A 14,639-nucleotide genomic window follows, 5' to 3' on the forward strand; every position below is an offset into this window, starting at 1 on the left:
TAACGGATACCTAGGAGTGAGTTACAGGCTAGAATCTAATCGAGGGATTTGGGTAGTTTATATATAGAATAACAGATGCCCAGTAGTGATTCCAGATTGGAATCTAGTTGAGAGAATTGGGTGGTTAATATATGTTCCCTACCACATAGTCATGAATGCCATCAAACCCTGCCATGGTACCGAAATGGCTCTTTATCAAATCACAAATGACATCCCTATATGACTGCGACAAAGGTAAACTCTCCCTCCTTATCCTTCTCGACCTGTCTGCAGCCTTTGACATGGTTGATGATACCATCCTCCTCTCCACTATTGTCCAGCTGCTCTCATTTGGTTCCATTCTTGTCTGTCTAATCATAGCCAGAGTATCATTGCAATGGTTTCTCTTCCTTCTCCCACACCGTTACCCCTGCTGTCCATATTCTTGGCCTCCTCCTATTTCTCATTTACATGCTGCCACTTGGCAACATCATCCAAAAGCACAGTGATAGTTTTCAAATGTACGTTGATGACACTCATCTCTACCTCACCACCACCTCTCTCGACTCCTCCTCTGTTGCCAAATTATCAGACTGCTTATCCGACATCCAGTACTGGATGAGCAGAAATTTCCTCCGATAAAATATTGGGAAGACTGAAGCCATTGCTGTCGGTCCCCACTCCAAGCTCCGCCCCCTGGCTACCAAGTCCATCCACCTCCCTGGCAACTGTCTGAGACTAAACCTGACTGTTCGCAACCTTGGTGTCATATTTGCCTCTGAGATGAGCATCCGACTACAGATTCACGCCATCACTAAGACCATCTATTTCCACCTTTGAAACATCGCCCAACTTCGCCCCTGCTTCAGCACATCTGCTGCTGAAACCTTCAATCATACCTTGGTTACCTCTAGCCTCAGCTATTCCAATGCACTCCTGACTGGTCACCCACATTCTGCCCTCTGTAAATTTGAGGTCATTCAAAATTCTGCTATCTGTGTCCCGTTCCCCTATCACCGCTGTGCTCCCTGACCTACATTGGCTTCAAGGTCACGCAACATCTTGGTTGTAAAAATTCTCATACTTGCTTGCAAATCCCTCCATGACCTCGGCCCTCCCTAGCTCTGTAATCTCCTCCAGTCCCACAACCCTCCGAAATATCTGCGCTCCTCTAAATCGGGCCTCTTGAGCATCCCTGATTTTAATTGCTCCACCACTGGTGGCCGTGCCTTCAGTTGCTTAGGGCCCAATCCCTGGGATGCCCTGCCCACATCTACTGGGCGGCACAGTGGTTAGCACCACAGTCTCACAGCTCCAGCGACCCGGGTTCAGTTCTGGGTACTGCCTGTGTGGAGTTTGCGTTCTCCCTGTGACCACGTGGGTTTCTGCCAGGTGCTCCGGTTTCCTCCCACAGCCACAGACTTGTGGGTTGTTAGGTAAATTGGCCATTGTAAATTGCCCCTAGTGTAGGTAGGTGGTGGGGATGTGATAGGGAATATGGGATTAATGTAGGATTAGTATAAATAGGTGGTTGTTGGTCAGCACAGACTCAGTGGGCCGAAGGGCCTGTTTCAGTGCTGTATCTCTAAATAAAAAATAAATAAAAATCTCTCTACCTTGCTTTCTCCCTTTAAGACACTCCTTAAAAAATACCTTTTGTCCAACCTTTTGGTCATCTCACCTAATATCTCCTTACGTAGCTCGGTGTCATATTTTGTTTTGTAACGCTCCTGCGAAGCTCCTTGGGATGTTTAATTACAATAAAGGCGCTATATAAATATAAGTTGTTATTGTTTTCATGGGAATTTGGAGGGAAGCATGTCCTAACTGCAATGTCTGTGTTTAGGACAAGCCAGTTTGGTGACGGGGGCATCAGACAGGCATTAGACCCCTTATTTGCATATGTTTCAGGCATGGGCAACGAGATATATATGGGGAGGATATAGAGAGGTTGCATCGAGATATAGACAGGTTAAGTGAGTGAGCAACAAGATGGCAAATGGAGTATAATGCAGGGAAGTGTGAAGTTGCTCACTTTGGTCGTAAAAACAGAAAAGCAGAATATTTTTTAAAAGGTGTGAAACTGGTAAGTGTTGATGTTGAGAGAGAATTGGGTGTACTTGTACAAGGAACACACAAAGTTAACATGCAGGTGCAGCAGGCTATTAGGAAGGCAAATGGCATGTTGGCCTTTATTGCAAGGGGATTGGAGTACAGGAATAAAGAAGTCTTACTAAAATTGTACAGGGCTTTGGCGAGACTACACCTGGAATACTGTGTGCAGTTTTGGTCTCCACATTTAAGAAAGGATATACTTGCACTGGAGGATATGCAGCGAAGATTTACTAAATTGGTCCCTGGGATGAGGGGGTTGTCCTATGATGAGAGGCTCAGTAATTTAAGCCTATATTCTCTGGAGTTTTGAAGAATGAGAGGTGATCTAATTGAAACATACAAGATTCTGAAAGGGCCTGAGAGGATAGATGCTGAGAGATTGGTTCTGCTGGTTAGGGAATTTAGAACGCGGGGTCACTGTCTCAGGATAAGGGGCCAATCATTCAGGACTGAGGTGAGGTGAAATGTTTCACTCAAAGGGTTGTGAATCTTAGGAATGCTCTATCTCAGAGGATTGTAGATGATCCATCACTGAATACATTTAAGGCCGGGATAGATAGATTTTTGGTCTCGAAGGGAATCAAGGGATATGAGGAGCGGGCAAGAAAGTGGAATCGAAGCCCAAGATCAGTCATGATCGTATTGAATGGCGGAGCAGGCTCAATGGGTCATATTGTCTATTTTTGCTCCTATTTCTGTTGTTCTTGTGTTCCTGGGCACTCGACGCCTCGATTGACGTGTATACCAATATGGTAGGCGGTGCAGCGTCTGCTCAGAATGAAGGGGCGTATCCCACTCGCCATATTGGATGCTTTGGCACACATTTTTAGCCTGTAACATGGGCACAGATGTTCGGGCCAATCATTCACAGAAGCTCTGTGGTTTCAAGATGTGACATAATTACGGTCGCCCGCTGGCCATTTGAGCTCTACCATGACATCATGGAACTGGAAACAGGCAGAAATTAATCTTTCTGCATGATATACAGTATAAGACACTCTGTAGCACATGACAGTGTGCAAGCACACCTCAGGGAGTCTGTTCTTTAAAAAAAACTCTCAGCCTTCACTTTCGTGGTTTATGAGATGTCACTGCTTCCTACCCACATGGTTCAAATGATGTCTTACTAAAGATCTACTGGAATCATTTGAAGAAACCTTGGTAGCTTTCCCGGGAATCCTGGCCAACATTCTCCCCTCAGTCAATGCCACATTTGTTTGTGGGAGCTTGCTGTGCGTAAATTGGCTGCCCCTCGTTATCAACATTACAACAGTGACTTTGAAGTACTTTGGATGACCTGAAATGTATTATATAGATGCACGTTCTTTCATTCTTTATGGGGATGATTTAGTGCTTTAGCCATGGCTCAGTGGATAAATCACACTTGCCTCTGTATGTCACATCCCAGCCCTTGTATTATCCAGTGTGAGATAAGATCACACATAGCATTCCCTCACCTCACCTGTCAAAGATGTAACGAGCTGAAACTTAAATCACAAAGAGTGGTGCCGCAGTCTTACCAAGAACGGTCAGCAGGAGCAGTAGATTTTTTTCCAACCAATTGCAAAGCTTCGAAAAGGGGGGTTTGGGGAATTCATCCAGGCTCAGGTGATGGTCTGGAATATGAATGTCTGATTGATTCACCATCTCTGTAAATGCACTGGAAACTGGACAGAAAGAAACATAACATTGTAGTATCTTACAACGCAGACCCACACCGTAAGAACATTGCTCACACCTCACAATGTAACACTCCGTAATATAGCCCACACCTTCAGTGTAACACTCCATAATATAGCCCACACCTTCAGTGTAACACTCCATAATATAGCCCACACCTTCAGTGTAACACTCCGTAACATGATATCAATGGTTTGGTTGAGTGGGCGGAAAAGTGGCAAATGGAATTCAGTCCAGAGAAGTGTGAGGTAATGCACTTGGGGAGGGTAAATAAAGCAAGGTAATGCACAATAAACGGGAGGGTATTGAGAGGGGTAGAAGAAGTGAGAGACCTTGGATTGCATGTCCACAGGTCCCTAAAGCTAAAGGACAGGTGTTTAGAGTGGTGAAGAAGGCATATTGGCTGAGGTATAGAATAAAGGGCGGCACAGTGGCGCAGTGGTTAGCACCGCAGCCTCACAGCCCCAGTGACCCGGGTAAAATTCTGGGTACTGCCTGTGCGGAGTTTGCAAGTTCGCCCTGTGACCATGTGGGTTTTCGCCGGGTGCTCCAGTTTCCTCCCACAGCAAAGACTTGCAGGTTGATAGGTAAATTGGCCATTAGAAATTGCCCCTAGTATAGGTAGGTGATAGGGGATGTGGTAGGTATATGGGATTAGTATAAATGGGTGGTTGATGGTCAGCACAGACTCGGTGGGCCAAAGGGCCTGTTTCAGTGCTGTATCTCTAAATAAAAAATAAATAAATAAATAAAAGCAGGGATGTAATGCTGGAACCGTATAAAACGCTGGTTCGGCCACAGTTGGAGTATTGTGTACAGTTCTGGTTGCCACATTACAGGAAGGACAAAGTTGCTCTGGAGAGAATACAGAGGAGATTTACAAGAATGTTGCCAGGGCTTGAAAGTTGCACCCAAACTGAGCGTCACAGAGCAGGTTATTGCTAAGCAAGTGCCGCTTGATGGCACTGTTGATGACACCTTCCATCACTTTACTGATGATTGAGAGTAGGCTGATGGGGCGGTAATTGGCTGGGTTGGACTTGTCCTGCTTTTTGTGTACAGGACATACCTGGGCAATTTTCCACATTGCAGGGTAGATGCCAGTGTTGTAGCGGTACTGGAACAGCTTGGCTAGGGGCGTGGCAAGTTCTGGAGCATAGGTCTTCAGTACTATTGCCGGAATATTGTCAGGGCCCATAGCTTTTGCAGTATCCAGTGCCTTCAGTCGTTTCTTGATATCACGCGGAGTGAATCGAATTGGCTGAAGTCTGGCATCTGTGATGCTGGGGACTTCAGGAGGAGACCGAGATGGATCATCAACTCGGTACTTCTGGCTGAAAATTGTTGCAAATGTTTCAGCCTTATCTTTCGCACTGATGTGCTGGGCTCCCCCGTCATTGAGGATGGAGATATATAGGTGCTATATAAATGCAATTTCTTTCTTTTAAAATCTTAACCTAAGCAGGAGAGTTCCCCTATGCACAAATACATGGGAGTCACAATCAGACCCTCCCGACACACTGACTCTCCCACCAAATCATCCACCTTAAACACCCCATGCCATGCCGGGACTTCCGCGAAGGCTGCTGCTGGTGAGGCAGAAGGCCAAAATTGGTTTCCTCCATCGGGAAAGCTGGCTGTGTCAGCCATGCCTTAGTGGGTGGCTCTGAACTTTGAGTCAGAGCATTGTGAGTTTAAGCATCACTCCAGAGACCAACATCATTAAAACATACGATCTGATCATTATCACATCGCTACTTGTGGGAGCTTGCTATGCGCAACCTGGCTGCCATATTGCCTACATTACAACAGTGACTGCACTTCAAGAGTATTTCATTGTCTGTGAAATTGTCCTGTGGTTGTGAAGGACACTACAGAAAGGCAAATACTACTTTCTCTCTTTGTGGTGGCACACGATTCCTTAAACATGTTGATGAGGCCCGGTGGCCAACTTCTATTGCTCCTCAGCTCAGGCCTTCTGCTTCAGGCCTCCGCAGCCCTGAGCCTAGGCCCAAAACCCGGCCTAGCCTGATTGCTACCCCACTATGTTAATTAGGCATATCATGTATAAAGTGGAGGAATTAAATGAACTCTTGGATTTTATACACTATAAACTAACCTGTAATTTCACCTCCACATTTATTTATACAAAATTTTTGCCTTCTAAATAGATTAGTATACCACACTTTAATCTTATTTTGTATGTTGTATGTATGTTGCTAATGATGTGATTTTTTGTTGTATTATTGCCTATGCTTTGAAGTATACCGCTTTTATTTTTAGAATTTATAATCTAAGCTTTTGATCAAGTGTCCAATATTTACTAAAACCAGTACATCTCCCAAGAGCAACAAATTATATTTATTTAGGCCTTTAATGTGGCGCTTCACCAGAGTGTTATCAGACAAAATTTGACTCCGGGCCACATAAGGAGATTAGAACTGACGGCCAAAAGCTTGGTCAAAGAGGTCAGTTTTAAGCAGTGTCTTAAAGCAGAAGCAAGAGATGGAGAGGTTTAGGAAGGGAATTCCAGAGCTTAGGGCCCAGGCAGCTGACGGCAAGACTGCCAATGATGGAGCAATTAAAGTTGGAAATGGGCAAGAGGGCAGAATTGAAGGAGTGCAGAAATCTCGGAGGCTGAAGGAGATTGGTGGGGGAGAGGGGGCCGGGAATTTTAAAATCGAGATGTTGCCAGACCAGGAGCCAATGTAGGTCAGCAAACACAGGGGTGAGGGGGTGAAAAGTACGTGTAATAACAGTAGGGTTATATGTGATGACTCTATCATTAATGTGGAGGCTGTGTTTAAGATGCCCCATCCCTTTAAGACCACAAAGTCTACTTGCTGTAAAACAAATACATTCGCAGGCTATTTGGGAGTTAATTGTTGTCGCTGAGGCAAGACTTACAGCTATTTCTGAATTCCCTGGCTCTTATCCTTGGGGAGAGGATGCCATCTAGGTCAGCAGGAAATGATTCTCTTTCTCTCTCGATTGTTTCTGTTCACTGGACGTTTCCCTAATCTATTTAGTGGTGATTTGCTGCTGCTTTGCAATTGTGATATTTTAGCGAATTGGATGTCGCCAATTGTGGCAGACATGCTAATGGAATCTTCCACACTCCTTCCTCTACATTTTGGGTGAAACTGGGGTTGGAGATAGGATGGGGACACACTCCACTGCCTTCCCGCATATTTTCCCAACCATGATTATTGCTATGGCAGTGAAGGTTTCAACTTTAAAATCAAGAAGTAAGTGCCTCGGAGCAAAAACAAAACAAAATCACTGGCATCAATGGAGTTTAAAGAGAGTCAGACCCCAATCCGTCCCATTTTCACAGGGTGGGTCAGGTTATAATTAGGGTTAAGTGTCACCTGTGGCTTCGTGGGTAGCTTCTCCCACTAAGTCAGACGGTGCTGCCTCTCCGCTGAGACATTAGACCAAGGCCCCGTCTGTTCTCTCAGGTGGATGGAATGCTCCCGTGGCACTATTTTGAAGAAGAGCATTGGGGATTCCTCCTGAGTGCCCCGGCCAATATTTATCACTCGACCAACATCTCTAAAAAAACATTATCTGCTCATTATCACATTGCTGTTTGTGGGAGCTTGCTGTGCATAAATTGGCTGCTGTGTTTCCTACGTTACAACAGTGACTACACTTCAAAAAGTATGTCATTGGCTGTAAAGCACTTTGGGATGCCCTGAGGTCATGAAAGGTGCTGAATAAATGCCGTGAAGAGCGAATATCGGCAAGAAAATATTTGTAAATATCTCTCTCATCATTAACGTAAAATGAAACGGTTGAATTTAGCTCCCAGTGATGATATACTGCTTTCAGCAGTAGCATCAGGAATCAGGCCTGGTTTACTCAGTCTCTGAATGGGATTAGTACTACAAGCATAAAACCAAGGGTAGCATCTGGGACTGGAGTGATGGCACTGATCCTCGTTAAGAAAGCTTTTCATATCTCTCCGAACATTTCTGTTAAATAATCTGCAAACTAATCCTTGCTGCTGCAGTTCTTACTGATGTTTCATATTCCCAGTCAGAGAGAATACCGGGAAATTTCAAAACTTGCGTTGCTTTTCAGCATGATAGCAGGGCTTAGAGGGTTAATTTACGATGACAGGTTGCAAAAACTTGCCTCGTATTCACTTGAGTATTGAATACTGAGGGGTGATCTGATCAAGATTTTAAAATGTTAAAAGGGTGTAAGAATCAATAATAAGGGGACATCATCTTAAAATTCGAGTCAAGCCATTCAGGAATCATAGACTCGTAAGAATCTGCAGAACAGAAGGAGGCCGTTCAGCCCATTGGATTGAAATTAGGAAGCAATTCTTCCTACCAGAGGCTACAGCAAGAGACAAAAATCAGCACAACCAATTAACCACACAGTTCGATCCAATCACCTTTCCCCACCACCTCGCCACGTAACACAAAGTCTGGTCAAGACATCTCCAATATGCACCATTCTGCTTGCTCCAGGCAACTATCCTGAATAACACACCATCTGGTCCAAACATTACCCCCACCCTATGAAAGGAAGAGAGATAGAAGTGAGAGAGAACTACAATGGGGAGAGAATGAGAGAAATATGAGAGATGAATCCTGTACAAGAGTTCGTACTTGCACTTAGTTACATGGAAAAAGAGACATGAACATCAGCACATGCACATGAATTGTACACAATCCGTTAGTAACAGGCACATTTCTGCTAGTTAACCACTGCACGGGCTCTAACTCCAGCTCTGGTTCCACCACTGCCATTGGATACTGAATGATTAATTGGAACAGCCCAGTCACTTTTCAATCGATGCAGTGAGACAAACGCACTTGTACACGGGCAATCCATTCCAGTTTCTTTTTGGAGTGAACGTAGAAAGATGCAGCACAGAAGGAGGCCATTTGGCCCATTGTGCCTGTGCCGTCTCTTTGAAAGAGCTATCCAATTAGTCCCACTCCCCTGCTGTTACCCCGCAATCTTTTTTTCTTTTCAATTCACTTTTGAAAGTTACTATTGAATCTTTTTCCACCTCCCTTTCAGCGCATTCCAGAACACAAGCACTCGCTGCATAAAACAAATTCTCCTCATCTCCCTCTGGTGTTTTTTTTGCCAATTATCTTAATTCTGTGTCCTCTAGTTACTGTAACTCCTGTCAGTGAGAACATTTTCTCACTATCGACTCTATAAAAACCACTCGTAATTTTGAACCTCACATAAATGAACTTTCTCTGAGATTGATGGTTTTGACGTGGAGACTTCATGGAAGGAACTGCCCCTCAGAAAGCTGCCTTGCGATTGATAACTGTAAGGAGGGACCTGAGACCATGAAACTGCTTTACAGCTACTGGGCCTGGAAATCACAATGGGAACATCATCGCCCGACCACTTGACACCTTCAAATCAAAATTTCAAATTTCATTCTTTCTTTCAAAGGAGAGGGAGTAAACCCGGGCTAAATTGGTAGTGAAGGATTCGATAAGAGCTTGGTAAGCCTTCGTATCGCATCATTGCCAATGGTTGTCTCCAGGTTATCGAATAGAAAAGTTATTTATCTCAGTAGAAGTGCATTACTTTATCCAGAGTTGGACACATAAACATGGTTGATTCCCCAGTCGGAAGGTATCTGTAATCGGAAGCGACCGTTAATCTCAGGGAAAATTGGTCAGAAATTGAACTCCCACTGTTTCCAAAACAGCATTTCTCATTCCTTGCCAGGACCATCTAATGGGGAAATTCCCACGCTCATGTTGCATCATAATTAAAATTCCTAATTTCATGTTCAGTCATATTTTATCTTCCTATATTCATATTAAATCACATTTTAAATGATTATGTTCATGTTAAGTGATATTTAAAATTCCTATATTCTTGTTAAGCCATATTTTACCGTTATATTCCAGAAAACCAGTTGATGAAGGATAGAACTGGAGCCAAACTTTGCACACTTTAATAAGATTTTATTTCAGAGAGACACATTATAAGCATGCACCTCCTAACCCAACAATCACAGTTTTAGTCTGTTCCTATTTTTCGTAGCACAAGTGAATCCCCAGTTCATGCCAACCAATTAAGCACAATTAATCTACAATTGACATTAGACTATGTTCATGTTTAGTCATATTTTAAATTCCCATGTTCATAATGTTGTATTTTAAATGATTACATTCATGATGTTATATTTAAAATTTCTGCATTCTTGTTAAGCACAATCTTAAGTTAGTAAGTTCTGTTAAGTCATGTTCTACCATATTCATGTCACATCATACTTAAAATTCCTAAGTTCCTGTTAAGTCCTTTTTAAATTATTACATTCAAGCTAAGTCATATTTTACTAGATTCATGTTAAGTCATTCTTAAAATTTCTAAGTTCTTGTTAAATTATATTTTACCTCACACAATCATTCACACAACGCATTCAGGTTTTAACCTCTTAAAGACAACTGACAGAGAAACCAAATTCATTTTTTTGTTTGTTTTTATTGAGCTCATTCCAGGGATCCCAGTAATTGTTTGCTGGTTACACATATTTTCAGATGGGCCTGTGTAATATTCATCATTAAAAATCCACAGTAACAAACAGAAATAAAAATCATGAGTGCTGAAGATCTGAAATCCAAAAGAGAAATGCTGGAAATACACGGCAGGCCCATCTGACAGCTTGTCTCCTCAGGTGGGGTCCATTCAATCCTGCATCTCGCTTTCCCCTCTTTCTAGCTCCCTCTCTTTGCTTCTGTCTCCCTCCGTCCCTTCACTTAAAACCAGTTCTTTCTCTTCCTGATTCACACCGTATTTCTCTGAATTTCCTGCACTACCTGTTCACATTACTAATGCTATATAATTTGTAGACAGTATAACATACACAATTTGCTTGCCTGCTATCTAAACCCAAGCTTGAGGCTGACACTGAGTGTGTGAAAAGGAAAGTGCTTCGTTTCCCCATCACTGACATCCCTTCACTTGACAACCTTTTCAAAGCTAAAGCATTCTTTGAGGGCTTGAGGGGTTAAAATAAAAGTCAATGTTCTCATTTTTCTCTCGGTCCAAATCTTCCCATTTGGCACAAAGCAAGAAATAAACTCACCTCTGCAGGTCCTAGTTTGTCTGCAGCAAGTACAGTACATTCCAGATGTGAGGGCAAGTGGAAAACAGTCTCAGCACCAAATAACTGCTGGCTTTTGCGTCAGCGAACACACATGTTCAAATAAATTAATCCAAATCAACTTGGAAAGGGTCCGAGGTCTCTCTTTTTAAAAAAAAACTCACGGCTCTCCGTTGCTTCATTTATGAGAGAATCTTATAGGTCCTTTGGTAGCCTAATTTAATCAACAATGGACTGTACAGAATTAGGAGCAAAAGGCAATTTAATCAGGCACTGGGTATCCTGAGTTTGTGTGCGGCTGTGTGCGTGTGTGAGAGAGAGCTGGACTGTGAAAGAGAGAGGGAGGAATAGAGGCAGAGAAATAAACGAGGGATGGAAAGGATGGAGACACTGATGGGGTAGGCAGATGGATACAGTTGATGAACAAGGGATTAGATGGGAAGATTAAAGCACGTTGGTACAGATTAGTAAGGAGACAATGCAATGGAGCACATGTAAAGTGCACCGATTGTGTGGGAAGATGTATACGAGATCCATCCAGATCTTAAACTGAAATCAAGACCTCCCCAACAGGCTCAGAGTTTGCACTTTGTTTCTGAGACAGGCAGACTGCTGATGGGCCAAAGGGCCTGTTGATGGGCCGAAGTGCCTGTTTCTGTGCTGTATAACACTATGACTCTATTTAGAATAGATAGGTGCTTGATGGCCAGCACAGACACAACGGGCCGAAGGGCCTGTTCCCATGCTGGATAATTCTATGACTCTAGCAGAGTTAGAGATAATACGAGCAGAGAGGCTACAACAGATATAAAGATGAAACTAAATGGAAAGGAGCAGGTCAATGGAGATACAGAAAGAGGTAGAAACCTGGGACTTGGTGGTGTTGTTGGTGAGAGGAACACAGGAATTGCTGGACGAAAAAAGACTGGATGTTTTCTGGATGTGGGCTTCGCTGGCATGGCCAGCATTTATTACCCATCCCTAACTTCCCTTGAGAATTTGGTGGTGAGTTGTCTTCTTGAACCGCTGCAATCTGTCTGGTGAAAGTGCTCCCACAGTGCCATTAGGGAGGGAACACCAGAACTTTGACCCAGTGACAGTGAAGGAACGGTGATGGTATTTCCAAGTCAGAATGGCGTGTGACTTAGAGGGGAAGGAGAGAGGCTTAGGTTCTCTCCTGTTGGCGATAGTTCTTGCTTGGCATTTGTGTTGCAAACATTAATTGCCACTTATCAGACCAAGCCTGTATGTTGTCCAGGTATTACTGCATTCGGGCACAGATAACTTCATTATCTGAGGAGTTACGAATGGAACGGAACATTATGCAATCATCAGTGAATATCCTCACTTCTGACCTTATGATGGTGAGAAGGTCATTGATGAAAGAGCTGAAGATGGTTGGGCCTAGGACACATCCCTGAGAAACTCCTGCATCTAGTTCACCTTCATGATAACTATGATAATGGAGCTGTTGACTAATCATAGCCATTGATCACTATCAATAATACTACAACAGATCCAGACATGAGGCAAGGAAAACCCACAGTGAAGAGCCTTGGGAAGCATAGGTCCAAAGTCACCTGTTCCTCCCAGGTACACTATACCCACCACACATCATGGGGGGAGTTTTAGGCTCTCCCCTGCCGTGAGTTTGGAGGTGGGGAGAGCATATATTTGAGCGGGATGTTGGCGGGGTGAGGGGTCACTGCCACCTTCCCACCTCCACCCAAATTGAGTCCGTGGCAGGAAAATCCATGAGGACGGCCTACCCACCTCCGCCAATTGAGTCCCTTAAGTGGGCAATTAATGCCCAATTAAGGGCCTCATCCCGCTGCTGCCGGTATTAGCCCAGCAGCGGGCGAGCCTGGCGCTTCACAGGGAGCAGGCCAAGCAAACCCGTGCGGGTTACTTGCCGGCTTCGGGAGGAGTGTCCTCATTAAAAGGCACTTAGCACCTGATCGAGGGACCCGGCATCAGGGAAGGTGGGGAGGGGGGGTGCTTGCTGAGAGCCACCCCCACTGCCCGTGCTGCCGACCACCCCTCCCCCATGAGCCCCACTCCGCGAAACCCCTCCCACCATGACTCACCTGTGGCCTGGGTCCCTTGCCTGCGGTGAGTACAGTACCGGCAGCAGCCTCTGCGGTGGCGCTGCTCAGTGAAAGAGCGCCTGGCCTCTGATTGGCCAAGAGTTTTTTTTTTATTTTCAAAATATACTTTATTCATAAAAATCTGTAAAAATTACATTGCCAAACAGTTTCAAAAACAACACCAAAAAATACAAACATTGCAAGGGAGATCAGTTTGCTTCAATACAATCATGAGTTGCCTCACAACCCTGCCATTTCATTTGTCATGCCATTAACATTTTTACATTTTACAGCAAATGAAAATTTTCCCGATACGGTTCGAGGGGTTTCCCATGGATCCAGCCCCTCAGTTCAGCTTGGTGGGGGGACCTTACACTGTGGTCTTTCCCCATTGAGCCTTTGCTGCGGCTGCCCCAAGCTTTAGTGCGTCCCTCAGCACGTAATCCTGGACCTTGGAATGTGCCAGTCTGCAACATTCGGTGGTGGACAACTATTTGCGCTGGAAGACCAGCAAGTTTCGGGCAGACCAAAGGGCGTCTTTCACTGAATTGATAGTCCTCCAGCAGCAGTTGATGTTTGTCTCGGTGTGCGTCCCTGGGAACAGCCCGTAGAGCACAGACTCCTGTGTTACAGAGCTGCTTGGGAGGAACCTCAACAAAAACCACTGCATCTCTTTCCACACCTGCTTTGCAAAGACACATTCCAGAAGGAGGTGGGCAACCGTCTCTTCTGCACCACAGCCACCGTGGGGGCATTGCGCGGAGGGGGCGAGACTTCGGGCGTGCAGGAAGGATCTGACGGGGAGGGCTCTTCTCACCACCAGCCAAGCTACGTCTTGGTGCTTGTTTGAAAGTTCTGGTGATGAGGCATTCTACCAAATGACTTTGACGGTCTGCTCAGGGAACCATCCGACAGGATCCACCGTCTCCTTTTCCGGTAAGGCCTTGAGGACATTTCGTGCCAACTACCGCCTAATGGATCGGTGGTCAAAGGTGTTTTCCCGCAGAAACAGCTCCACGAAGGATAGGTGGTACGGCACGGTCCAACTGCATGGAGTGTTCCGCGGCAATGTGACCAGGCCCATCCTTCGCAACACCGAGAACAGATAGAACCTCAGCACGTAGTGACACTTGGAGTTTGCATACTGGAGGTCTACACACAGCTTGATGCAGCCGCACACGAAGGTGGTCATCAGGATGAGGGCCACGTTGGGTACATTTTTCCCGCCCTTATCCAGAGGTTTGAACATCGTGTCCCTCCGGACCCGGTCCATTTTAGATCCCCAGATGAAGCGGAAAATGGCTCGGGTGACTGCCACAGCGCAGGAGTGGGGTATGGGCCAGACCTGCGCCACGTACAGCAACAACGTGAGCGCCTCGTACCTGATGACCAGGTTCTTACCCACAATGAAGAGAGATCGCTGCTTCCACATGCTCAACTTTTGTCGTACCTTGGCTACTCGCTCCTCCCAGGTTTTGGTGCACGCCCCAGCCCTTCCGAAACATATCCCCAGCACCTTCAGGTAGTCTGACCTGACGGTGAAGGGGACAAAGGATCGGTCAGCCCAGTTCCCAAAGAACATGGCCTCGCTCTTGCCCTGGTTAACTTTGCCTCCCGAGGCCAGTTCGAACTGGTCGCAGATGCTCATCAGTCTGCGCACAGACAGCAGATCCGAG

The 14,639-nt window shown here is 45.1% G+C and overlaps 1 protein-coding gene across 1 annotated transcript in view; it reads right to left on the reverse strand.

The window, feature by feature from the left end:
* LOC137353665 (excitatory amino acid transporter 2-like) overlaps nt 1-14,639 on the reverse strand; it is a 57,422-nt gene that overhangs the window by 27,581 nt on the left and 15,202 nt on the right. Inside the window, exon 2 of the mRNA XM_068020022.1 lies at nt 3,615-3,761. Within this exon, the coding sequence (XP_067876123.1) occupies nt 3,615-3,741 (127 nt within the window). The 5' untranslated portion in view covers nt 3,742-3,761. The remainder of the gene's footprint in view (nt 1-3,614; nt 3,762-14,639) is intronic.

The sequence above is a fragment of the Heterodontus francisci genome, chromosome 41, assembly GCF_036365525.1.
Source record: "Heterodontus francisci isolate sHetFra1 chromosome 41, sHetFra1.hap1, whole genome shotgun sequence".
Classification (NCBI taxonomy): domain Eukaryota; kingdom Metazoa; phylum Chordata; class Chondrichthyes; order Heterodontiformes; family Heterodontidae; genus Heterodontus; species Heterodontus francisci.